This window comes from Chelmon rostratus, chromosome 19 (genome assembly GCF_017976325.1).
Source record: "Chelmon rostratus isolate fCheRos1 chromosome 19, fCheRos1.pri, whole genome shotgun sequence".
NCBI classification, from domain to species: domain Eukaryota; kingdom Metazoa; phylum Chordata; class Actinopteri; order Chaetodontiformes; family Chaetodontidae; genus Chelmon; species Chelmon rostratus.
Window position 1 is genome coordinate 14,389,222 of NC_055676.1, and position 26,082 is coordinate 14,415,303.

General features: G+C 42.7%; 1 protein-coding gene across 4 annotated transcripts in view; it reads left to right on the plus strand.

Annotated features, from left to right (window-relative positions):
- rgs3a (regulator of G protein signaling 3a) overlaps positions 1–26,082 on the plus strand; it is a 103,271-nt gene that overhangs the window by 64,449 nt on the left and 12,740 nt on the right. For all 4 annotated transcript variants that reach the window (XM_041959583.1, XM_041959582.1, XM_041959584.1 and 1 more), the window contains 2 exons: positions 2,848–3,834; positions 24,497–24,567. In XM_041959583.1, coding sequence (XP_041815517.1) covers positions 2,848–3,834; positions 24,497–24,567 — 1,058 coding nt within the window. The remainder of the gene's footprint in view (positions 1–2,847; positions 3,835–24,496; positions 24,568–26,082) is intronic.

The window sequence follows — 26,082 nt, forward strand, 5'->3', positions numbered from 1 at the left end:
CAGAATCCAAGACCCGCTGATGTAGTGCTTCATTGCAAGCCAGACCTTTAGCCAATGTGTTACGCTCAAATGTCTTTAAGCCATGACTGTTGTGGAGTGATCAGATTTTGTTTATGTGTTTGAGAGATTAAACAGGTCTGCCAATAATCGAGGCTGCAGTCAAAGCCCTCTAAAATCTATCAAGTTTTGTAAAAAAAAAAAAAAGCAGCAGATAAGAGGAGTTTGAGAAGAAAATGTTCATTGAAGGGTGTATTTATCTTACTGTTTTTGGCAAACAAAACTGTTGCTGTCAGAAAACTGCAGTCTTATTACCACGCGCAAGGCTGTAATTTGAATATGCACAGCAAAGCACTGAGTTACTTTCCACATGGGAAAATGTATTATCAGATGGTAGAATAGTGTCATTTTCACTGGGATTCAATTTGGCTTGATATATGTCATTGCTGTAGGATACATTTCTGAAACATGACTAAACCCTTTAAAAATGGCCAGCATGGGAAAATGCCCCTCGACCACCATGTGATAAACAAAAGCATGCAAGCCTCTGTGGGATATCTAAGTCCGGTGCAAGACATCAGAGGTAAAGGTTTGCAAGCAGTTATTCATATGTGTACACAAAGACAAAAAACGAGACTGAACAGCGTCTTGAGGTTCTCCACAGCCCACGTTACAATAATATGAGGTCATATTGTTGCAGGAGACACAGTGACCCTAATTCCAGATCTCAGTGTCCTGTGTCCAGACAAACTGTTTTCAGATTGTGTCTGTATACATACCGATCATAATCACACCATTCAGTATCCAAATAACCACATACTGTACATTTCCATTTCTATTTACAGACTGACAGCATGTGATCTTCAGACAGTATGGTTAACATTAGTTCAAGGATTGTTTTTCTGAGTTGATCTGAGCTAAACGACCTCAAAGGTCTTAGGTCGAAAGTTTAGAGGCGAGTGCAACCAGGGCAAGAGTACCTGGGGAAACTAATTTGAGCTGCAAAAGTACACAAACAGCTTGTGAAATGTCATGCGAGCTGTCTGAGAGGAGGCAGCATTATCTCCAATTAGAGCAGAGCGTCTTGTGACTGCAGCTTGTCATCATGGGTTAAGTTGTGCAGCACAATGAGGCCCTTCATAGGAACTTGCTGCAGATTTGAAGGAGGTAAATTGATTTTTCTTGTTGTGATACATTTTTAATACTTTGTTAAAGTTATACTCATCCTTGCTTGTGTCATTATGTGAAATGGAAAAAAAGTTTTCCTAACTTTCTAAAGCTTTTTCTTAACTCAGCTTGACATGTTCAGCGTCATCGAGAACTTTGCGATCTTTCGTCGAATTTGAAATCCAGTTCTGTGAGTTTGAGTGATATTGTCCCACTCAAAATGCATTTGTAATGATCCTCCCACTGAGGGCTCTGCAAGCTTTCAGAGGTTTCTGCAGCATTTTGAAGTAGCTGATTTTGGGAAGGAGCTAATGCAGATAGATCGCCAAAGGCAGAGGGCGAGGACAGGCAGTGTGCTGTGGGTGTGCGTGCACTACACACACGTGCACATGAGTGTGTGACAGGAATATTGTGTTTGGCCCTGGGATGTGGGTGAGGGCAGACTCGTATGTGTGTGGTCATTTAGGCTAGAGTGAAAATTACAGTATGTTGGAACGATAGAAACATATCAGGGAGAAGACTGATGGGTAAACAGACGTGTGGCTGGTGGTAACACTTTGTAGCAGTAATTGCATCAATTTCTGCAAGAGATTCAGCTTGCTTTTTACTACATAGTGCCTAAAGGCACAGTACCAGTTAGTTTGACGGAATAAGTGCAACAAGCTCCAGTGTAGTACTGTAGCTATAGCAGCACAAGTGAACAAAACAGCAGTATATCACAATATGAACTCACTGGCACTGATATTACAATGTGGTCTCTGGTAGTTTCAGCCTTTTATCAGTTTCATGAATGAAAATTAGCATTCAGCACAACTGTTTTTTTTTTTACAATAAATAAATAAAACAGAATGTGTCCTTTTTGGACAAATACTCAATTAAAAACAAACATAAACAATTTATCTCATGTTTGACCTCGACAGCTTCATTGATTTTTGCAAATATCTGCTCATTCTGAATTTGATGCAGCAGCACGTTTCAAACAAGTTGGGACAGGAGCAACAACAGACTGGGAAAGTTGTGGAACGCTCCAAAAACACCTGTTTGGAACATTCCACAGGTAAACAGGTTGATTGGTAACAGGTGATAGAATCATGATTGGGTCTGAAAGGAGCATCCTGGAAAGCCTCAGTCGTTCACAAGCAGGGATGGAGCGAGGTTCAACACTTTGTGGAGATCAGATTATATATAAGTTGTAAAATACAACCTACCCTGCATCAGGACGCCTCATGAGGCCCTGATGGAAATACTGGGATTTCATTGTTCTTATGCTGTCATTCACCTAGTTTGACAGCATCCACGATGTGCTTTGCAATGCCATGGTTGTAGACATTCCAGGAAGTCCAGATCTGGCCCCCCGATTCCCAGCTCACGGATCATGAAAGACTATGTAGTCCATCTCTCGGGCTAGTCACAGCAGGACTATCATCACTCACTCTATAATTGTGATCTTCTCGAAAGCCATAAACGTCATCCAGTCTGATGCTACTTGTCTGATCCAGCATCTAGCATGACGGCTGTTTCAAGACCAAATTCAATAACTGGTGATGGAATAGTTGTGATAAGTGGATTTGCTCACGGCAACAAAGTAAATCTCAGTCATGCTGAGTTAAACAGTGCATTAATTGTCCAAACAGATCTGGCTAACTCTTTTCTCTCTCTGTCTTTCTTTGTGCCCTTTTCTAGATGTTGGAGCCTAAGGTGGATGCCCCCTCATGTGAGCTGGGCGGAGTAGGAGGAGATCGGGGAGGCGTGTGCCTCCACCTGCCCCCCCGCAACTCAGAAGGTGAGGAAAGCAGCCTGTACCCCTCCAGCCCCTCAGAGCCCCCAACCTTGGGCAGTCCTCACCCCTCAGAGCCTCTCACCCCTTTGGATGATATCTACATGCCCCTTGGGGGTCTGATGGGATCCGAGGAGCGGCACAAGGTGCCTCCGACACCACCTCCTTCCACCGAGGGTGAGGATTGCAAGAGTATGGAGGGGATGGAGATCTGGAGAGAGGGGAAGGAAGAGGAGGGCAGGAGAGAGGAAGATGAGGAGGAGGACGAGTATGGGGCCAGCAGAAAGAGTCCAGGGAGTGAGGGGGAAGAAAAAGAAGGAGCAGAGGAGGAGGAGGGAGAGAGGAATGAAGAGGAAGTCAACTTAAACCTGGTGGTGTCTAACACAGATGAAGACAATGCCTCAGAGCCACCCAACACCAACGCTCCCCCCTCCTCCTCCTCCTCCTCGTTTGTCATCCCCGAGTTGCGCCTTGATCGCTCCTTCAGTGCCGATGCCCTCTCCTCGCCCAACACTGATGAAGAAGAGTACGATGAAGACGAGGACGAGGAGTCCGAAGAGGAGGACGATGAAGATGACAGCGACGATGCCTACCTGCAGCGCAGTGACAGCAAGCGCCGCAGCATGGTGGAGGGCGCCACCTGTGAGAAGCACGGAGGCGGCGGGCTCAGCGTGCAGAACTCCCTCCGCAGGCGCACCCACAGCGAGGGGAGCCTCCTGCAGGACCCCCGCACGCCATGTTTCACCTCCGACAACGCCATCAACTGCCTGGAGGCGGGGGGTGCGCACCACAAGGGCGGCTGGACACTCCCATCACCCAAAACCCTGAAGAAAGAGCTGACGAAGAATGGAGGCTCCATGCATCAGCTGTGTATGCTGTTCTCTGGGAGGAAGGTGAGCAGCCTCACACTGACATGATATAGAAATACAGCGCTTAGAAATTCTAGAAAATTCAGCACCTATCATGGTTGTTTTGCAGACTTTATTTACAACTGAGGAAGTGAAGGAGCAAAGTTATTGAAAGACACACACACCAGCACAAACATGCACAATTAGACTGGGATTTGGTCTGTAATAATGCTCAGAGTATTTCAGTTTTTCTCTCTGACCCCATTTACAGAATGAAATGTATGATACAGCTCCATCCCCACGTGTCTCTCCACTATTGCATCAGCAGTGGTTGAGTGATGCAGGCCAAATGTTCATATTACCGGTTTCTGTAAAAAGAGTGACATCAAGTGGTGAAATAGTGCAAGTACACGAGAATCCTGTGGCCATCAAGGCGTGTTTAATTCTAGCAAGAATTTTCTGTCTGAAATGCTTAATGTTAAGTTTATCTATGACAAAATGCCAAGTGATTTCCAAAACAGGAGACCAATCTCGTGTCTGAATGTCTAGTATATTTATAGCACAAAAATATTGATTAATTGTACAACAGAATTGCTTTTCAATTATTTTCCGTCTGATTCGAGTGTAAAAATATGTTTAAGATGCGTTCAAGTCTCAAAACATAGTATGCGGGTTTAGGATGTTAAAATATTAACTGCACAAGAAAAGGCACTCAGCTTTATTTTGCATGTGTTCGCCTGCTGAAGTCAAACCTAAGCAGTTTTCTGACTCTAATATGCTTCCACTGCACAGAACAATTACCTTGTAGAAAGTGTTATATAATCCTATAACACACAAGGCTGAGTTGGTCAACATAAGAAGGGGGAGGGTGAAATAGGACGGACTCAACAGTTTTTCACGCTCCCTCATGTACTGATGCTATAAACAAGACGTCCCAAAACATGACAGAAACTGAAACAAAGAGCCTATGAACCAAATCAATAGTAGCGACTATTCATGCCAGCTTCCACACAAACTGCACACTTGTTTGCCCCTTTTTGCCAAACACTAACCTCTCCTCATATGAAAGCACAAAACTTAAATGTTTACATACAGACAACGCTGTCATTGAGTATATAAACTACTGAGCATGAAACTAAATTCTCAAACTAAAATTTGATGTGTGTTGTTTGCACATGTGAGTGAAAAATGAGGCTGTTGTGAAATTATCAATACGAGTTAATTGATGACTTTTATAGCGGTGCGCTCCTCCTTTTCTTACCATTGTGTGTTGTTTTTGTGTGGCATCTTATTGCTGGGAGTCACAAGATAAAGAGAATACCATGTATAATTGAATATATTCATTCAATATTTGGTTCCCAAATAATAACTTTTGGACTTCTGTTAGAAAAGGATTTGTGCTGTGAATTAGGTAGCAGTTGTTCTAGCTGTCCAACAGAGGGAAGCATGCATCACAACTTGTGGGCCCAGCGGCATCTTTCCCCACTTCGCTTCAGTCAAAGTTGCATAATTCTCAGAGTGACCGTGGTATGTTTTCTCGTTAACTGTGAAGTAATGTGTTTTATAATTTCTCCAGAATGATTACGCTTCAGCTGGAATGCAGACAGGTCATCATCTCTGCAGTGATTTCAGCCAACAGCATTGTTTAAAGTAGCTTTTTACAGCGCATCTGTTTCATCAGTATGCGTTTGGCAATGACCGCTTCTCAAAAAGACGAATAGAGCCAAAATAGAAGAGAGGGAACATGCCAGCGATGTCGGAGCTGCACAGACATAATGATACACAACTGACGGAGGTGATCAAGCTCTCCCTCTGTCATCGTAGACAATCAGAAGCACTGCTCCTCTTTATCTACCTCTCCTTTCACGAGTCTGTCAGCACTCTCGGTAGCCTTAAATGGCAGTGTGTGTGAGCTGTGCTGAGGAGGAATGCAGCACACTGGGCTGGAGCCTATTGGTCTTGGCAGATTCAAGGGTAATTTTACTACCTATTGGCGTCATGGACACAGTTCCTTTGAGGCTTGTGTTTCCATTATTTAAAGTTATCTGTCAACCTCCCCTCAATTCATAAATCTTGAGACATCTCGAGGTGCAGAACCTGAGTTTGTGTGTTAGTGTGTGTGTCCAACTTCTGACCAACAGGATCTTATGGGATTATGGGATATATAATACTATGCTACATGTTGTCTTAGTGATGGGATAAAAACATGAAAACGTACAACTTCCTTGAAAATTTGCAAAGTAAAGGCTAAATTGGTTTTAAATGTATTGATGTGCATTTTAAAAGATGGTCATAATTTAAACATTTGATATCAACAATACAAAGTAAACCTTAGCTTCCCTGCAAATATGGCAAGTTTGATCAGATGGGCAGAAATAATGCAGTGTAGACTGGGATTAACAGTATACCACAGACATGTTTTTCTCCATTTTTTACAGCGACTTCAACGCTCACACTTGAAAAGCAGGGAATCAAGGCTGTTCAAAGAGATGCATAGTACTGTGTGTGTGGTGCATTATATAGAGAGAGGAGTGTGACAGAGGAACAGACACAGTGTGAATTTACCGTCTATCGTTACCCCCCACCCCATTCCCTGCCTCTTTCTGTCTGTCACCTCTATTTTCTCTTGCCAGACAGTGTTTACTTGCCCTTTAACGAGCAGCCGCTCTGGTCCTGTCTTTCTTTCCGCTCTGCACCTTTTCCTCTCGCTCGACGTCTTCAGTTGCCTATCATCACTGCGAGGAGAGCCAGGGACACACAGAGTGCAGGTCGAGAGAAATAACGTCGGTTTGTTTGACTGAGGGATTCTTTTTGACTGCCACTTAAAAGAAGCTGTGTCTTTGCTGCCACTGAGTGATCGCGTCCAAAGCTGCTTAATCAGACCTGGCTTATGTGTCACTTTTCAAAACAAGGCCTTAAAGGGGTTTGTTGATCAAAAGTAATCTAAAACTAATTTAAAAAAGAATTAATCCAAAATATGCAGTAGAAAGAGAAATGTTAGTTTGATGTGTCTACATTGTTCAAGTCCACATTAGTCATATCAGCATTTAGATTAGACTAGAAAAGGCTACTACAAAAATACCTTTGATCAAAACATCTGGTTGAAAAGGTATCACTAACAGGTTCTGGTATTTCAAGACACAAATTATTTAAGACCTAGAGTGAGTGAAAAAGGACAGTGATATTGGTCGTACATATCAAAATGCTGCATGACTATTTAGCCTTATGGAGCCAGCAAAGTCATCGATTTTATATAAAACATTTTCTGTCACATTTGATAAGACCCAGTTACCAATAGATTGATTGAAATTCTGTGTTGAGTATTAACAGACAAGTGGTTCCATTTTAATGTCATTCTAAAAGATCAATCACAATACAATAGACAACAAATCCCGATATACAGTTCAGCTAAAGTGCTGTACCTGGAACATCATCAAAAACAAATCCTCCAATCACAATATACAACCCGTTTCCAAAAAAGCTGGGACGCTGTGTGGAACGTAAATAGAAACAGAGTGTGATGACTGCAAAACACTGAATCCCTATGTTTAACTGAAAATAGCACAAAAATGACAAATCACATGTTGAAACTGAGACATTTCACTGTGTTTGAAGGTGATATTTAGAATTTGATGCCAGCAACACATTTCAAAAAAGCTGAGACAGTGGCAATAAAAGACTGACAGAGCTGTGAAATGCTAAAAGAAAACAGCTGGTGGAACATCTCACAGTTAATTAGGTCAGCTGGCAACAGGTTACTTACATGACTGGGTATAAAAAGAGCCTCCAGAGAGGCTGAGTCTTGCTGAAGTTAAGATGGGGAGGGGCTCACTACTCTATGATAGACTGCGCTGGCAAATAGTGCAACAATTAAAGGATAATATTTCTCAAGAATTTGGGGATTTCATTGTCTACTGTACATAATGTCATTCAGAGAATCTGAGGAATCTTATTGTCAGCGCACAGTTCAAAAAACATCATCCGTGATAGTATGGGGGGGGGGCATTAGTACACATGGCACATTGGTAACCTTCACATTTGTGAAGGCTTCATTAATGCTGAACCATATATTCAGGATTTGGAGCAACATATGCTGGCAAGTAGGCAACATCTTTTTTCATGACGATGCCAAACCACATTCTGCTCGTCCTCCAACAGCATGTCTCCGTACTGAAAGAGTTCTGCTGCTAAACTGGCCTGCCTGCATTCCCCACTTGTCTCCACTTGTCACCCATGGAAAATGTTTGGCGCATTATGTAACGTATGTAAAATACGACAACGGAGACCCCGAGCTGTTGCGCAGCTGAAATCGCACATCAAGCAAGAACGGGAAAACACTCCACTTTCAAAATGACGGCAATCGATCTCCTCAGTTCCCAAACGCTGACAGAGTGTTGTTACAAAAAGAGGCGATGCAGCAGAGCGGTGAACATGACCCTGACCCGACTTTCTTTAAATGTGTTGCTGGAAGTCTTGTACACCATGCAATATACAAACTCCAAATAAATTATCCATCCAATCATAGCAATACACAATGCAGATAAAGTGCTGCGGCTACAACATCAATCTAATATCAGGTGCTCTGCGCTGCTCATTTATTTTTCAATGAGGACTTAAAGCTAACTACAGAGTTCATCATCTTAATGCTCATTAGTCACCTATTCCACAGAATTGCAGCTGAGTACAGGAAGGGCTCCTTCCCCAAACGGCTCTTGAACCTAAAGGGAACCGAATCACTTGTACTCCTCATAGCGTTATTATGGGATTCCCCAATTCTGGTGAAGTAGTTGCACAAATACTTCGGGACGTGATTATAGACAATCCTGTGAGCTGGACCCATTTTAGTCTTCCAAGCTCTCTCCTCCTCTCTCATCAATCTGAGGCTGATTAAATAAGCTGGAAAGAGTTGCATCCTAGTGGGAAGTTTAAGGATCAATCGCACCAGTTAATTTTGAGCAAACACAGAACACAGAGCTCATTCAGCAGGGCAGCATTGGGAGCTGCTGCTAATAAAACCTCTTTCAAATGACACAGAGACCATCACTGGTTAAAGAAGAAATGAGTTACTGGATTATAAAGGTCAACAAAGAATTTAGTAATAGTAACACTGAGGTTATAAAACACAAAAGTGGAAATTTAAAGGAATGACAGAAATAATTTCACTGATCTGTTTGACAGTTTGTAGCCTAATTGGAACTTCAGACTGAAAAAAACAAACAAAAAACTCATTTCCATCAGAAGGCAATGAGAGGCATGCCGTAAATAGCCATATAAGACGAAACCGCTGCATGTTCTTTCCAATCAGACCATTAAATTAAACTCCCATCCCGCTGTCCAAACCCTCAAATCCTCCCTGTTTGATCCACACGTGTGGATCTGATCCCGGCGCTTTTGGCTTAAGGGAGCCGCGTATTTTGTTTATGGGGTCTGAATGTTTGTTTGACATCTGGATAAATATCGACTGTCTGTCCAGACATGGGGGGCAAACAGTTTTGATGTGTTTACTGATGGTTGTGAGAAGACTTACATTCTGGCGTTGTGGAGGGAAGGATGCACATGCTTGCATAGTATAGAATTAAAATGGATAAGCATGCTTGAAAACAGGTGTGCTAATGGGTGGTGCTGCCTGTGCATGCACACACACACACACAGAGGAGTTGGTATGTTGGAATACACACCTACGGGGTTATTCTGAGGGGCTGCAGAAATGGGTCGGGGGTAATTCCAGCCAGGTACATTACCACAGAACACATTTGCAGTTCTCAGGAGGGGACGGAGCTTTGTTGACAACCGCGAGGAACAAAACGAAACAGAACTGGAACATTTGCTTCTACCCTTTATCACTTTTGTGTCATCACTCCTCCTTTTCATTACGCAGTCTAGATATGAAACAGCAAAAACAGGAGTTTATAAATTACTTTTTTTTTCAACGCTGGCAACAAGAGGGAGATAAAATCGCTTGTGTAGCTTGAATGACATTCAAATTCAGCACTCAAGCAGCCAATTGCCTTTTAATGTTGGTGCACCGCACATACAATCAGCCCATCTATTATATCTGTCTGAAACAGACCTGTAGGCTACTGCACAACTAAATTACTGTTCTAATGTAAATTAAATATTACTGCTATAGCCTGGTCATAAAAGAGGAGTGAAACAGGGGAAATGGAAATGCAGTATTGAGACTGCTGTCAGCTACAGGAAACGCAACATATTATGCTATATTTTTGAGGCTAAAACAAGCAGGCTGAACACTACAGGGTGGTCTAATACCAGGCCAACATTACACACAGCTTTGTCTCATCTAGCTAGCTCACCTAAGCCATTAAATATCAAATAGAACCTATGCAAAATGTTGTGGTTTTGTAAAAATGTGTCCATTCTGCAGCCTACAATAGACGTTAAAAGCCAATAACAACAATAGTCAGGTGTTTGTGCAATAATATTTTGCTAAGAATTGGTTTTACCTTATAAAGATACCTTTTAGAATACCATACTGTGTATGTGTTGGTAACGTGTACAAAAATGAGTCTGGAAACATGTTTGGATACCTTCAGAGTATCGTGTCTTCAATTTCCTGGACCTCCACTAAATGTCCACTGCACTTTAAGAACCAGGATAAACAGGAACAGGAACCCAAACATACTATTTTCGGCCCCCGCAGAAAAATATTGGTAAACTTCTTGTACTGTTAAGTCATCTTAAAGTACGTCAGCTGCAAGTCTCGGCTTTTAGCGGTCTTCCAAGACAAAGCCATTAGTGCTGACCTCCCATCATTCTCCAGGCCCTAATGTGCACGCTCCTTGTTGTTTAGCTAATCTTAGCTCAAAGGTTATAGCATGAAAGAGGCCCAGCACTTATCAGGACTGGGATGCGTAGCTCACATGTGTCAGGACGCATGACCAGAGCTATTAATAGTATGTTTTTTTACTGAATGAGCAGCATAAGAGGTTCATGGAAACAGTTTAAAAATACTGCGAAAATATGAGCGCCGGTCTCGTCCTTTCAAGTGTTGTTGGTCCAAATCTGAAATAAAACAGATTCCGCAGGCAATTTGCCCGTAAAGCCAAGGTGTAGAGTCCGCATGTCTCCTGGGACAGCGCTTTGACACACTGAATAGATGATACTGTGGACAAACAGCAGGGTTTTCTTCTGTTTGGCTGTACAATAGGTGGCCTGGAAAGGACAAAAGGTCCCCCAGGGTTCAAATCCATGTGAGACAGAGCGAGGGCTCGATATGACCAGTGAAATGCTAAATGAGTAACATGTAAATATTTATGGAGCAGACTGAACAAGCTTTCAGGACAGTCAACAAAGTGTCCAGTCACCCAGGAATGTATTGACTAAAATGTGAATGAACTCAAACGATGTTTTTCAGTTTGTGGTGCTTTACTTTTCACAGCGTACAATGAAATATCTATCTATCTATCTATCTATCTATCTATCTATCTATCTATCTATCTATCTATCTATCTATCTATCTATCTATCTATCTATCTATCTATCTATCTATCTATCTATCTATCTATCTATCTATCTATCTATCCTTTGCAAGTCTCAGGCAGAATTAAATAACCTCTCACATTCTCCTTCCATTATTCCACATGACTCCATTCTTGTTATTTACAACCTTGGCTCAAACAGTCGCCACACATTATAAGAAATGGCGCTTTTAAACCACACACACACACACACACACACACACACACACACACACACACCATGGCTACAAGCATGCTCCAAATAAAGCAAAGCACTTGGCTTTTGGTGGCTAGTTGGTTAGCATTAGCGAATTAGCTTGTGTTAACAGCATGAAAACAAAAGCCCACATGGTGGCAATGAGGCTAAAGTAATTATTTTAGGTGTATTGGAAGGTCAACCTGCTACATTATATGCATATAATGTTCATTAACATGCACTAACGATTTGTGCTTTATTATTTCACTTTCACAAGAGGAAAGACAGTTACACTTGCTAAGCTGTCATTGGTCAGTTGCTGTTCAGGGGAGGGGTTTAGCATCAGTCAGTTTTTGTTTGCATCTGGTTTACTAAATATACACATCTTTCTCGGATGGTGACCTCTTGCAGACTGAGACGAGGGCATGAGATGTTCTGTTCATTGATAGCCGGCCACACTGACAGGAAGGGAAATCAACTGTCAGCTGAGCAACCGTGATAATAAGTGTGAGTCTTCTGAGAGGAGCTGTCACTTTCACTCAGCCCCAACAGACACATTTTTCCATGACTTTGACTGTCAAATGAAATATCTTATTATTGAATGAATTCTTCACATCTGCTTATTGCATTTGTTTTTCCACCTGCCAAAGGCCAAACACTCACCCCCTATTTACTCTCTCTCACTCTTTCTCTGTACTACTAACACTCAGATGGCCCCACATGGACTTACCCCTCCACAAATCCCCACCTCAAAAGCTAAGCTAGCATTCGTCTTGTTTATTTGCTTGCAATTGTTTGTGATTACTGGCGGGGTTTAATGAGCTACCTGGTTACTGTTGCTGCGAGCTATGTGTGGGAACATGCTGTTTCCATTCATTAACTCTGATATTGCTGTAATACAGTGCAGTACAATGTGAATCAAAGATATAATAGCGTCCTTTGAAACTGATTCCAGAAGATTATTTGTTCCTGGATGTCTCCCATTTGAACAAAGGAACACAAGCAAAATAAAACACGTCAAACAGTGAATGTCAGCACACACAGCTCTCTGGCTCAGTACTCGTAACTCTATCCGCTCGATCCACAAGGGCGAAATCTTCAGTCAAACACGGGAGGGGGCAGGCGTCTTTCAGTGGTGGCAGGAAACCCCAGCGTTAACAGAGACGGGTGAGAACCAGCTTTGTGATACCGACTATCCAGGATCGCCAATGGTAGTTTCAGTGAAGCAAGAATCCTAAAGAGAGACAGAGAACTCAAGACAGCAGCTAGCAGTATGGAGGCTGGCTGCTATCCAGGTTCTTCAAACTTCTTTTTACTCACCCTGGACAAAAATAATGAACTTAAATGCAACACGCGACATGCCGCCTACAGCACTGTTATGTGAGTGTTGTTTGAGTAACGCAATGTCTTGTAGCTCACCTCGAACCTGCACCCTATCAGTCCGCTTTCTGTATCTCCCTTTGTTTCCTTTGTGGCTTGCAGCTACGCACAGCACAATGAACGCTGCCTCTGCCCGGCCGAGTGAAATTAAACACACTGGACTTCACACCCGTGGTCCGCATGCTAGCAGATTGCCTCTATTCCTGATACTTGCTGAAAGCACTGACAAAATGATTGACCAGGCAGCAGCAGGGGTATTGTTCCTCATGAATGATTTGGTACATATGGGTGGACAGTATAACATAAACACTTTTTTCACAACACAATCCGGCCTGCCAAAGCCTGGAGATCTTGAGACAGGGCATTGTTTCAGTTAGCATCAGCTGCTTTGAGTGAACATGGCTAATGCAATAACACAAAGGCACATGACATAGAAAGTAGCATTATGGGGAAACCAACTTCGGGGAATGTACAAGAGTTATTTTCAGCAATTTCCTCAGTGACCTTTAAATTGAAACGTGGTTCAGGGCTTTGATGATGTCTTTCTTTCATAAGACCTGATGGCCTGATGTCACGGCACTGAGTTATTGAATGTATGTCAGCAGCCCCGTGATTTACCCCCACCATAGTGCCCTCCAGTGTATGCAGTTAGGTCATTAAGTGACAGGACTTTGGATGCAGCTAATCCGAGAGAGGATCCAGAAGGCCCCTTGTTCCATAATTGGGTCTTGTATGTGTTTTAATGGAGGTGTTTATGGCACTTGTTGCCATAGCAGTATTTTGGCGGCGGGAATTGGTTACATAAATGTTGCTAATGATTTCTCGCACATCCATACACACGCACAAACGCGCAGAAACCTACGCTACCCTCGTCTTTGGATCACAAATGTTCAAAGATACTAAGTAAAGTTGACAACAGATGATGCACTTTGAGCTCCGCGCTCCGTTATAATGGTCTAATTTAACCATGACCGATGCCCTCGCGGACATAAAACTGTGCATACACAAAGATGTATTTGAAGTGCACTGAGAGATGTGCAGAATGCTGATCACACTGTCTCACCTGCTCTCTCAAGGCTTTTGCCCTCCAGCGAAGACAACTTTTCGCTTTCATATGTGTTTTCTGACACCACTAAATTATGCCTCTCACTAACTCAAGTGTTAGAATAAAGTGTTTAAGGCATGATATATTGATTACATGTATATCATATATCTCTTTGTAGTCATTTGATTAACATATTTCATAAAAATATGTGAAATCAGTGTTTGCAGCACCTGAAATCAGCTATTGCACCTTTAAGTGCTCGCCCAGCACCGTTTTAGGGAGCCTTTTACAAATTGTTCAGTGTTGGATAGTTTTTTGTCCGAGTCCTCGTGTGTTCTGTCTCTGCAGTAAAAAAAAACGGTGCACAGAGTGAGATAACAAGAACATAGTGTACTTTATCTGCATGCCAGCTATGTGGTCCACATCAGGCCGAACCCTGGCAAGGTTTTAATTTCAGACACACGCGACTGTGCAGCAGCACATGCAGAAACAGGACACAGACACACACACACACACACAGTCCCTCACACTCCCCAGGAGGCCAGAGGTCGGATCTACGCTGGTGGGATGATGGGAGCACACATGCTGTCCTCGCAGGACGGGAACAGGGTCAAGGGAACAACCGGTCCTGGAGGTGGAGGGAGGGAAGCCAAAGTTCACTCCTTCGTGTTAGAATAAGGCGTGTATTATGAAATGAGATGTTGAGTTGAATAATCTTTTTTTCATCCAGACACTGAAGTTTGATGCAGTCACTTAAGGGTTTCTGCTGCTCGCTGTTTGCTGCTATGACTACAACATATACAACATATAACTTTACCAGCAATTCTTCAGCATCCATTCTTCCTTCTGCTCTTGCCTGGCCTTCATTTCTCATTATCTCTGCAATGAACAGCAATAGCAGGATAGAACTCTTGAATATATGCTTGTTTTAGCTGACTTTTTTGGTCTTATTCTTTTTACCCAATAGACGCAGTTATTTTTTTAGTGCAGCTTGGAGTCTGGTCTTTCAGAGGCTTTGACAAATTTATAACTGACATGTGATGTGTGTTTTCAATCTTCCTTTTATTTATGCATCAGTTGACGTTTTAATGGATTCTTTTTACATGGAAAAGAGTGACGCTACAACGACAGAATGCACCTTTTTGAAGACGTCGAGGCTAACTTGACTCAATAAGTCTTGTAACTTCCAGCCGAACTGAAAAAAAAAAAACAGAAGGAACAGATGCTTCAGTCTTGCCTGCCACTCCACAAACAGAGGTCAACAGTAAAATCACGTGTCATGATTGCTATGGTGTTTGCTTCCGCCAGGAGGTGAAGCACGGCCTTGACATGGGTGTGTGTGTGTGTGTGTGTGACCCACATCATTCCCCAGCTGCCACAATCGGAATCTCATTCGCAGCGTTCCTCCCTTCCCTCTCGCCTGCTTTGCTGCTCATCCCGACGTGCTGCTTTCCTGGAGATCGTGTTGCCTGCGTGGAAACGAGCCTTTCACTTTGGCTGTGAACAGAATTCCTGCAGCTGCTAATGGGTATGGAGCAGCACCTGCACGGCGCAACACCTTCCCTCTTAAAGAAGAGTGTTACCACATAGAGCGCTGTGCTGCAGACCTGTCGGCAGGGGCGGAGTGGGAGCGGAATTTGTAGAGGAGTTGTCAATCAGCCCCGTGTTGCAAGGTCAAGACAGTGTGACAATGAGATGGACGTCACTCACATAAAAGTTCATTTAAGCATGAGGAATGCATTTGCAGTGATGCAGTGATCATTCTATACATTAGCAGCACTTCACCTTAGTAATACGTGAATAAGAATAAGGACCAATTGAGCAGGAATGCTTTTATTAAGTATTTAAACAAGATAGTGGATAGAAAATAGTGAAGTACATTATGTTTGTATCACAGCAAAATTACACTAAACACACTTTATAAGCATATTAAATCCAACTTGTCCACTGTAATAGTTATTTATTCTAAGACAGTGATACATTACAGTAATTACTGTACGTGCAATGGCTGTGCAGCTGTAATAATGAAGATATTTGGATTCTGCAATTAAGCCCAGATTAATCTCTTAAATACAGTCAAGCAAATCATGCTGAGAAAGACTGTTTGACCGTACAAGGACAGCATAGTATTATTTTTTTATTATCTCTTTAGCTATTAAACACGGTAGCAAGAGAGATGAGGGCGTCATAAGATGTTTTCATGTACCCCGAGTTCATAAAGTGGTCTTATAATCCAGAAATAACAACTTTCATGTGGTAATTGACCGGCGGAGCATGTGCCACTAATATTTTCTTCCTGTTGCTGCCTTATTATAAGCGTGAAATTCATCATCTTTGCTAATTGCCTTATGAGAGCGTCTGCCAACAGGGGGACCTCAGTTTCTGGCTGCAACAGATTGCAGGCTTTGGTTAAGACAGTCATTACTGTCATTAAGCGACTGATAACAAATAATGTAATTTAAGGGGCCAATGTAGCACAGTAAGAAAATATATATTCATGGTATGCCTCATTATGGCTGCAGCCAATTGGGAATCATTGGCCCATCGGTGCTCCTGATGGCCAGTCTGTGCATAACTGCCAGCTTTGGAAAGAATTGTGACGCCGCTGCCATTAAAATTCCAAGCGGAAAGGTCATCCGCTGGTCACAAAATGTCAATAATGTTTTAATAGATAGCACCAGTTCCAGGACTGAGTAACCTGACAGCTTTTCAGGGCAGCTCGGAGAAGTGACGTTGTTACGGGCATTGTTCATTAACATCCTGTGACACGGGAAGTACTTACACAGGAAGCAGCCATCTCCTGAGCGGTGCTGAATAACAGGAGGCAGAGGAGAGTCCGATCAAGAACGCAACACACACACACACACACACACACACACGTAGACAATGCTCCTTTTGTATCTGCTTTCATTATGTAGTTTGAGTAGGAATGAGTCAGTATCCTGTCTGTAGGTCACACAGTTCAGATATTATTTAATACGACTGTTGTGACATTTTACTGTACTGTGTGTGTGCATGTGTGTGTGTGTGTGTTAGCAGCTGCCATTAAATAACACAAGCTCACACGCTCTCACAGAAACACACACACACATACCGCAAGTTTATTTTACCCCAAAATTTCCTTTTATTTGTAAAGGAAGTTGGAAAAATATTTCCTGCGACATAAATTGGAACAATGAAGAAGAAAACAAAACATGGCATTAAAACAGTTATGTAATCCCACATCAAAGATAATTATAGAGGCAAAGCACACCAGGAATGTTTTCTCAAGGCTTAAGTAAAACAGAAAGAACTGTGAGAAAAACTTTAAAAATACTGAAAGTATCACCTCCATATATGGATTAGATTGCTTGATAATCATTCAAACTCCCCCACTGCGCTCAGCATTTGGTTTTGTGATCTCTCTCCCATGTTTCTTTGTTTAAACATCAGTTTGTGCCATTATTAAATCTTTTTTTCTCTATATCTTGTTGTGTTTTCTGGCTCTCATAAAGGCTCCATTGTTCCTCCAATGCCCCTCGGAGAGAGAGAGAGAGAGAGAGCCCGGTCTTCTGTTTTCTGTCTCCTTTTTCTTATTTTCTTTCAACTCTCTGGCCAAGATCTACGAGGAAGTGCAGACACGTCGGAAGGGCCAGATTGTCATCAAAAAGCAAGCTGTGTCCAGTTATTTGCTCAGTTTGCTAATACTTGTTGTGCATTCAATAAAAAAAGGCATGTTTTGCCCAGAAAGAAGAACTAGAACTATAATAGATTGTTAAATCCTAATTTCTGGAAACAGGTGCTTGTGGGATCACATTCCTGCAGGGCCTGTATTTATCAAAGATCTTACTCGTGGGAAGTAAGACCAGGACTAAAAATATTTCTACTTCAGAGTATGAGCTTGAGAATTAGCCTCACTGTCGCCATGGAGTAGAGATTTGAGAGTGACAGCCCTCAGTGCAGTAAAATGGAATGAATTGATTTTCTCTCTGTAGGTACTATTTGTGCTCAACACATTCAAAAGATTAATCTAAATAGTATTAAATAAATGATATTGATACACCGCTGGTTTTTAATGTAGACCATCTTGCACTTTTTATCCAGGATGCCTACTTGCTTGTTTAATTAAGTGTTTCGGCTCTGTCATTGGTCCATTCTCATGGTTTCAGCTGCTGCGACATGGACGATTTGGCCACATAAAAGATTATTCGTGCACAACCGATATGCGTTGAAGCTCTTTTTGTATGGTGACTGTGTAGCAGATGCAGTCACAACTTTTATGTCTCAGATCATCACTGTTGCAGTTGTATTTTCTTTGCAGTTGCATTGGGCGCAGATTAAGTGCAACTTGTTTCTGCAAAGTGGGCACAGATTTGTAAATGGAGCCATTATCCAGAGTCGGTCGAAGAAGCGTTTAACCTGTCATTGTCCACCTGTTAGGAGCCGGCTGGGACAGTTATTTTCCAAGAGTTTTCTAGTTCATGAATTCATGATAGGACTATGCCTGCTCGTGCCAAAAATGTGCCACTCTGACAATTTTGGGTCAGTTAGGACTGATTTGCTTCTCCGAGAAGCGTCTGCCAGAAAAATCGGACTCCCTTTTATCTTCTAGTTGTCGTACAAAACAATCTGCCGCCTTGGATGCCGCAGGCTATTAAGTTGTTAATATGTGTGTCACACTCTCACCCAAAACAGCGAGTGATAACTGACAGTGACTGTGATTCACATGTCATCCCGTGCCAGGCTAACCGACTGTTGTCTATCGCCTATTCATTGTCAGATGGCAGAAGATGGAGGAGGAGGTTAATGCTGAAAAGAATGGTACGATTTCAAGTGCAGACTGACCCATTTTTCTGTTTATCAAATATCACCCAGTCCATTAAAACGGTCTGGTTTGGTAAGTCACATGGAGACAATCATGAGAATAATTTCCTCTCTTTGTGCGCTTTATAGGTTCCACATCCCGATAACCATACGACTTCGGTTAAAGCTGTCATGCACTCTTTCTCCTTTCTTTAATAGTAGAAAGTGAAAGTAGACAGAAACAGAGGAAAATGAACCAACAGATGTCCCTCTCTGTTTTCTCACAAACATTAGCTTCACAAATGGACCATGAGGTTTCAATCACATTTAACCCCATTCAACCACATTAATTCCAGTTCACAGAGTTTACAGGTCTGCAAGCTCAGCACACGTTACTGCTGGAGAATTATGCCAGACACTGCGTATGTACTTTGTTTATATAAAAATTTGTAAATTAAATTAGTCAACTTATGAAAAGTAAATACAAGCGAAATGTTCAAGTATCTATTGAGATGAGCAGAATTTACGGTTAAACAGGCTGTTAATACTGTGATATTTCAGTAGTTGTATAGTGATTCTGCAGCTGCTGTGTTCACATCAAAGCCAATCAGCGTCGGAGCTGCTTTAAAAGAAAGGCAGGAGCAGGGTAATGATGCCAGGCTGGATGACGTTACTGCGTCATTCTAAAAGAAAAGACACAAACACACATGCACACACAGGGCAGAGCAGAGCCACACAATGTCAGGAAACTGGGGTCTAACGTAGTGCAAATCCAAGGCTGCACGAAATGGACTGGGAGATTGTCTGGGTCCCCATAACATTGTTCCGACGCCAGCTTGTAGATTTGTTTTTAAATCAAAGAAGAAACGGGGGAATGAAAAGGAAGGAAGCAGCCAGAGGGAGGTCTGATGAAGAAAAGCAGCAGGGGTTGGAATGGTGGGAACAAGTTTAAACACACAAAGACCAAGATTCATTTCTCCACCTCTGGGGTTTTGAGTTGTTGGAGGATTTGGGAGTCTGGGTTGACTGGGTCAAGAATGTTTCAGAGCTGTGTTGTGAATATTGTTCCTACGGTGTGTTTGTTAGTGCAGAGCACAACTGAAGAATGTGCAGTTTGTTGAGACAAAGGTAGACAGTTTTGCCCCATCCTATCAGGAAATCAGCAGCCTGTTGGTGTTCCAGACTTTCTTTGGCTTTGGCAGCCATGTGCTCGGACCATGTCCATATGCTTAATGTTTTCATTAAGTTACTTTAAACACCGAAACGTGTTTGCCCATACGATTGCCTTCGCACGTGCATGCATGTATAGATGCTATACATAGGACTGGCGGCAAAGACACGTGTGCAGCACACATGCAGCCAGTTTACCTCTATCTGTGCATCTGTGCAGTCATGCTGCAACCCCTAACAGCGTGTCAGCATCTGCATCCCACGTCTCAGGGGGCTACATTGTCTTGTGGTCTTTGGCATATTTGGTGTTTTCTTACTGTCTTAGTGAGGCATGTCCACAGTCTATATGCACTAGCTTGCACACGCTTGCATGCACGCACACACACACACACACACACACACACACACACACACACACACAGACCAGGGTTATTTTTAGAAAAGACTCAGACTTTTTTATGCTCCACTGGCCATTGCCAGGCAGTGTGTGTGTGTGTGTGTGTGTGTCTAAGTCTCTTTTTTGTGTGGGGGCCCGGGTGGGGTCTCGCTCCCAGAAGGAACACAGAGAAAAACAGAAACAGAGAAACCTGAAAATGAACCTGTAATGCTGCAAGATTTAGTAATTTTAACAGAAAACTACTCAACTGTACTTATGTACTCCGTTAACAATGCTGGTAACACCTGCAATATGCGATGTAAAAGCTCCAATTAACTTGGTGGTCATGTAGACAATAAGTTTAAAATAACTTTTCTACTTTATGCCCTGAATCTATGTTCTATTAGAGGCTGGTATTCAGTGTTAGGCAGGAAGTGGTTTGCTGAAGCCCATAACGACTCCTCTCTCACAGATTTAATCAATGTGTTCCTGTAGATTTTATCCTCACTATGAATGAGAATTAAGAGGAAGCTGGAAGGACATTTTTGAAACTGTGGTGTTGTCATTTGAAGACACCTCTTCCTTTTATCTGATTTCCCTTTGACAAGATGCGGCAATGTGCTGTATCTTGTGCTTCTGCTGTTGGACGTAGACAGAGATTTGGCACTATGTGTGTGTGTGTGTGTGTGTGTGTGTGTGTGTGTGTGTGTGCGCACATATAGCCTCGCTCACACAGGGTTGCTGGTTAATTAGTGGGATAACCCTTCAAGCATCGGTTGTAATTTTCACTATTCATACATGCAGCTACATTCATTTCCAGCTTGGGCCTTTTCACACACACCATGTGGAATAGATGGGGCGACGGACATACTGGCATTTTCCCTCAAATGTTTGTGGGTCTTGAGGCGGGACGTTGGCGTAACAGATTTCCCTGCTCCCATTCACAGATGACCCTGTGCAGGAAATGTTCCTGAACATTTCAGGGATGTGTGAAAGGGGCTTACAACAGGGGAGGCATGATGGGAAAAGTAAAGGCCTTTCATAGGTCCTCCAGGTCTCAGAAACACTCTGTTTTTTGATCTGTCATTGCCCACACCTTGGATGCCATCCACAGTGTTCTTAAAATACTGCTACAGGTGTGGGTGTGTGCATAATGATTCTCAATGCTAGTTGTAGGAAGAAGGCAGGCACATTTCACCATGTGTGAATCCATGTGAACCTCATCCAGCTGGAACATAGCAGTCTAGTGTGAATGAGCATCCAGTCCTTAGGGCGCAGGCAGGTAGTCGAACAAACGCTGAACCATCAACAGTCCACCTCACACAGCATAGTGTTCCCCTGGTCCCCCTGAATAATCCCGTCCTGTGGGTGCTACATTAGGACAAATGTCTCTGAGGAGGGCAAGTTTGCATCATTTGCTACTTGTTTTCTGTGGTAACTAATAATATAACCTGTTTGCAGCCATTTTTGGAAGGATTATTTAGTTGCTTCTAGAGGTGGAGGATATATAGCAAAAATTTTATTGTGGTGTGAGAATATGTCATCTGGGTTTTGGTTATAGCACAGGAGATATAAGAGGAACTTTCTGAACTTTTCTCAAACATTCATTTTGTGTAAATCCCTTCAAGCACCAACAGTCAACAAATATTATTATCCTTGGTGAAAAACATGAAGCTTTTTGTACAATGCAACATTAGCTTGCATACATACACAAAGCCTATTTTAAATCATGCAAACAGACAGGGACAACAAACCCACACACAGTTCAACAGGTCTTTATACCCATCAAACCGCAGCTCTAAAAATATTTTGTTCCTTCTCTTAGCTTGCACTTATTTTTAGACAGCTCCTACATAACATACACCCATTCACCTTTCACAGTCAACTGTGACTTTAGTCAGAGAGCGTTAAGTGCATCAGTGTACACTTCCTATAATGACAGTCTGAGTCTCAGGCGGAGAGATGCCCTGCTGTCATCCAGGATTGTATCAGACAGATCCTGTAACGGACACCAGGAATTACTAGATAGTTGACTCATTATCGCTCCATGTGGGGAAGCAGTGACTCCTTCAATAAGGGCGCCGCAGTCGACGGTATCAAGAGCTACACTGAGGTCAAGGAGCATTAACGCAATGTACTCACCCATGTCAGCATCGAACAAGGTTTAATTTCCAGCCCTGACACGAGGACTTTAGGTGCTGTGCTGCTGGCAGAAACCTGACACATGTTTTAGAAATCTGCATTTCTCTTATCTTCTGTGTGAGTTGTGATGAGTTGTGAAAGCCTTGTCCAAAACTTTATAAATGAAAGCTCTTTTCAAAATCAGCTTATTTTTGCTGAGGTCAGGATGATGACTGCCAAGGTTTCTTTTTGAGAAGACGCTTTCCGCTGGTCCAGGAGTATTGATCTGTTCCTCGACCCTCCAGAGACTCAACCATGTTGTTAAACAGCATTTGTTAAGGCACTGGGTGAAGATTAAGATGGTCAAAAAGTTCTGAATTACAATAAATAGATGAAACAGTCCACAGAGTTACGGCTTTATAATTTATGTCTCATAGAGCAGTTTCATCTTATGCATAAACATATTTCCCCCCCAGGTTTCTGGTGCTCTTTGCAGTTGTAGGTCACTGAAACACCTTGATGAGGGTGATGTGTTCCAGGTTCAGCAACAATGCTAAAGCCTAACAGGATATTTCTCCCGGCAGCTGGTTCGTGTAGGGTGGCTCAACATAGATGGATGCACAATGCCGGAAACATTTGCTCATGGGACTAAACGTTATTGTTTAAATACAATAATCGGTTCACACCCACAGCATGCACGTACATTTTCATTGTATGCATGCACAACTGGGCGCACAAATACGCATCAGTGTGTTTGTATTAGTATACAAGTGAGGGCCCTCATTGATGTGATGCATTTTTACCCTTAAACTGCACTCAAATTTGCACCTTAAAGGAGCAGTTTCACATTTTAGGATATAAGCTAATGACTTTATAGCAGAGAGTTAAGTGAGATTGATACCACTCTCGCATCTGTCTGTTAAATATGACGCTACAGTCAGGATACGATCAGCATAGCAAAGCGTGAAGACTGGTATGGAGCTTCTTTTCTAACTCCCGGCAAAAAAGCGAATACATGTAAATTTGTCAGGCTGTTCCTTTAAAGGGCCGCTCCACACAAAACCTGTCCATCTCAACACTGTAGGAAGTTTGTAGCCTCCTTACTGATGGATTACAACAGCTGTGGTCAGCTTGAAGTCAGGCAGTCACTTTGAATTCCAAAGGTAAAACGTGTTATATGGCAAAAAAAACTGTGAGGAAAGTAGATGGATTGCTGTGTTACTACTGTTTGAGGGGTTTTTACAGGTACTTCATATGAATCCATTATAACTGACTGAACAGTGACAAAACTACTTTACAGCCAACTTTAACAGTCACAGGGTGAGTGTTTTGGGGCAGAGCGTCACTTTAACCTCAAAAAAGCAGCTTGAAGAATCACTTCTTGAGCCACGAATGTCCTCAATTTGCCAAAAAACACCCCTCGCTCCGAAGGTCGAAACTCAAACCGGGTCCCACGAAGATAGAAAACACACAGCATGTGTTACCAGCTGTGGCCAGTATCCAGCTCAGATTCAACCGTGTGTTCCTGTAATACAATGGCTCATTATTTAGAGCCTCACACACACACACACACAATGGGGCAGCTTCAAGCCATCAGATTAGTGGAGATTGACCCTTTCCCCACCCTGAGGCAACTTCCCTTTCTCTCTTAGCCAATCAAAGTGGTGGGTTGGCAGAAAGCGTAATGTGAAACCAGGGGTCTTGGCTCAACACTTCAAACCCAGGGCACAGTTGGAGGCCAACAGAAACAACAGCCGTAGTCTTTCACACTCTCTCATTCTCGCAGAATTTCCTTACTTTGTTATACCCAGACACATACTGTTTGCAAACACCATCTGCCGCATACACACACTCACATTCATCCAGCAAGACGCAGACACACATCTCCGAGAGCTTTTGCTTTGGGGGATTTACACTGTGGACCCGCTGCTATGGATTAATCATTTTGGTGGCTGGCTGCGTGTGTTACAGGCTGGACTAGTCTCAGTCAGGCCTTCATGGAAACACCAAGGACTCACTAGTTTACCGGCCAGCTTAGGTTGCCATTGCCTGCTGGGGGTTGGTTAAAGCTAGCTGCAGTATCTGCATGAGGCTACAGGGCCCTCTTTCTGTGCGGAGGGTGGATGATGCAGTGTGTGCTCTCCTTCATCTCCCCTCAGCTGAGCTCCGGATCCCCCTGTAGCTGCGAGGTCGGCCCCGAAGGGACAAAGAAGAAGAAATCCAAGAACCTGTAAGTACTCAAACCTCAGTTGAGTTTTCTGTGCGCTTCCTGTCTTGTGGTTAGTTTCAGTTTCACCGTCTGCTCACCGTGGAAGCTCTGTTTATCCTGAATGTGGATTGTAACATGTGACAATATCACAGCATTGTTTAGGAAGACAACGCTTTGACTTTTGGACTTGAATTCAAAGGATAATTCATTATTCATGAGCGAGAAAGAGGAGGGATGGGAATGAGAGTGAGTGAGTGGCAGTGCAATAGCTAAATCTTTCATAGTCTCGGCAGCTACAAGAGCATTCACCCCATCTGTTTTCAGTGCTCAGTCATTAGGCTTCTATTTTCATGCTAATTTCATCAACATGTCTCTCGTGTCCGAACTAATGTTGAATGATAAAGACCTGTTTCTGCACATGGGGGGTTAATTGAGGCTCATTCTGACTGTGTGTTAGTTTGGATGTGATTGGATTAGTGGGCTGAGGATGTTAGGACATCTATCTGAAACCTTGCTCTTTCCTCTCTATTTTGGCTTATTTAATTGATACGAATTTAAGCTTCAAGCACAGATGTTTTTGCCATTTCTACCGCCTGTGCAATATCTGCATCTGTTCACAGGCACATTTTAAGCCTAAGATGACAGTGGAAGTTGAAGCGAACCATTTAAAGCTGATCATCACCTACTTAATTAAGTGTTAAATGATTTGTGCGCAGCTGATGAGCGCGGTACCATTTGTGTGTCTCACATTCTCGGCGGCGCGAGGAGTCAAGGTGCGCGCGGAGAGTGGCGGGTGTTTGTTTGTGTGCGTCGACACCTCTGCGATTCATCAGCTGTTCAATGAGCTTTATTCACGCTCCCGTTCATCAAGATGAAAGCACATTTCACGCCGCGAGGACAATAAAACCACTCACGCTGGCTGTCCTTGGGCCTGATAGCTGCCCATTCTTCTGCACAAGCTGTGTTTTATGTTGTTTAGTTAACCGGCAGATTAAGCGATTAAGATTCCACAGGCCTTTTCTGGACTCCGGAGTGTGTTGCCTTTTTTGTCAGCTGTTGCAAACAGCTTCAGACCCGCTTAATGCTTTAATAAAAGAGAGACTTCTTTGATTTTTAGGGATACATAAAGTTTTCTTTGTTTGCTTTTAATATAGTTTTAAATCTTGATTAGTTTTTGTCAGTTGGCAGAAAAGCAGATTTCCAAATCAATGCCTGAAAAAGTGTGTTTAAAGACTTTTAAAAAGACAAAAAATCTTCTGATTCTATTTAACTTGATACAAAGTGAGGCAGCAGTCACTCACTGTGAAATGTGTACCCTACAAGTTCAGTCACGGGCACACAGAGTTACTCAGCTCAGCAGCGTTTGTTGGCACCGGTCATGGTTAGCAAACAGTGATCTGGTCACCAACAGTAGGTAAACAAACATGCCTCATGATGTTAGCTCATCTAATATTACACATCACTCTGTCCCTGAGGAGGATTCTTCCGGCAGCAAAGTCCATGTAGAGCAATATGATACCATTAACTATAACAGCA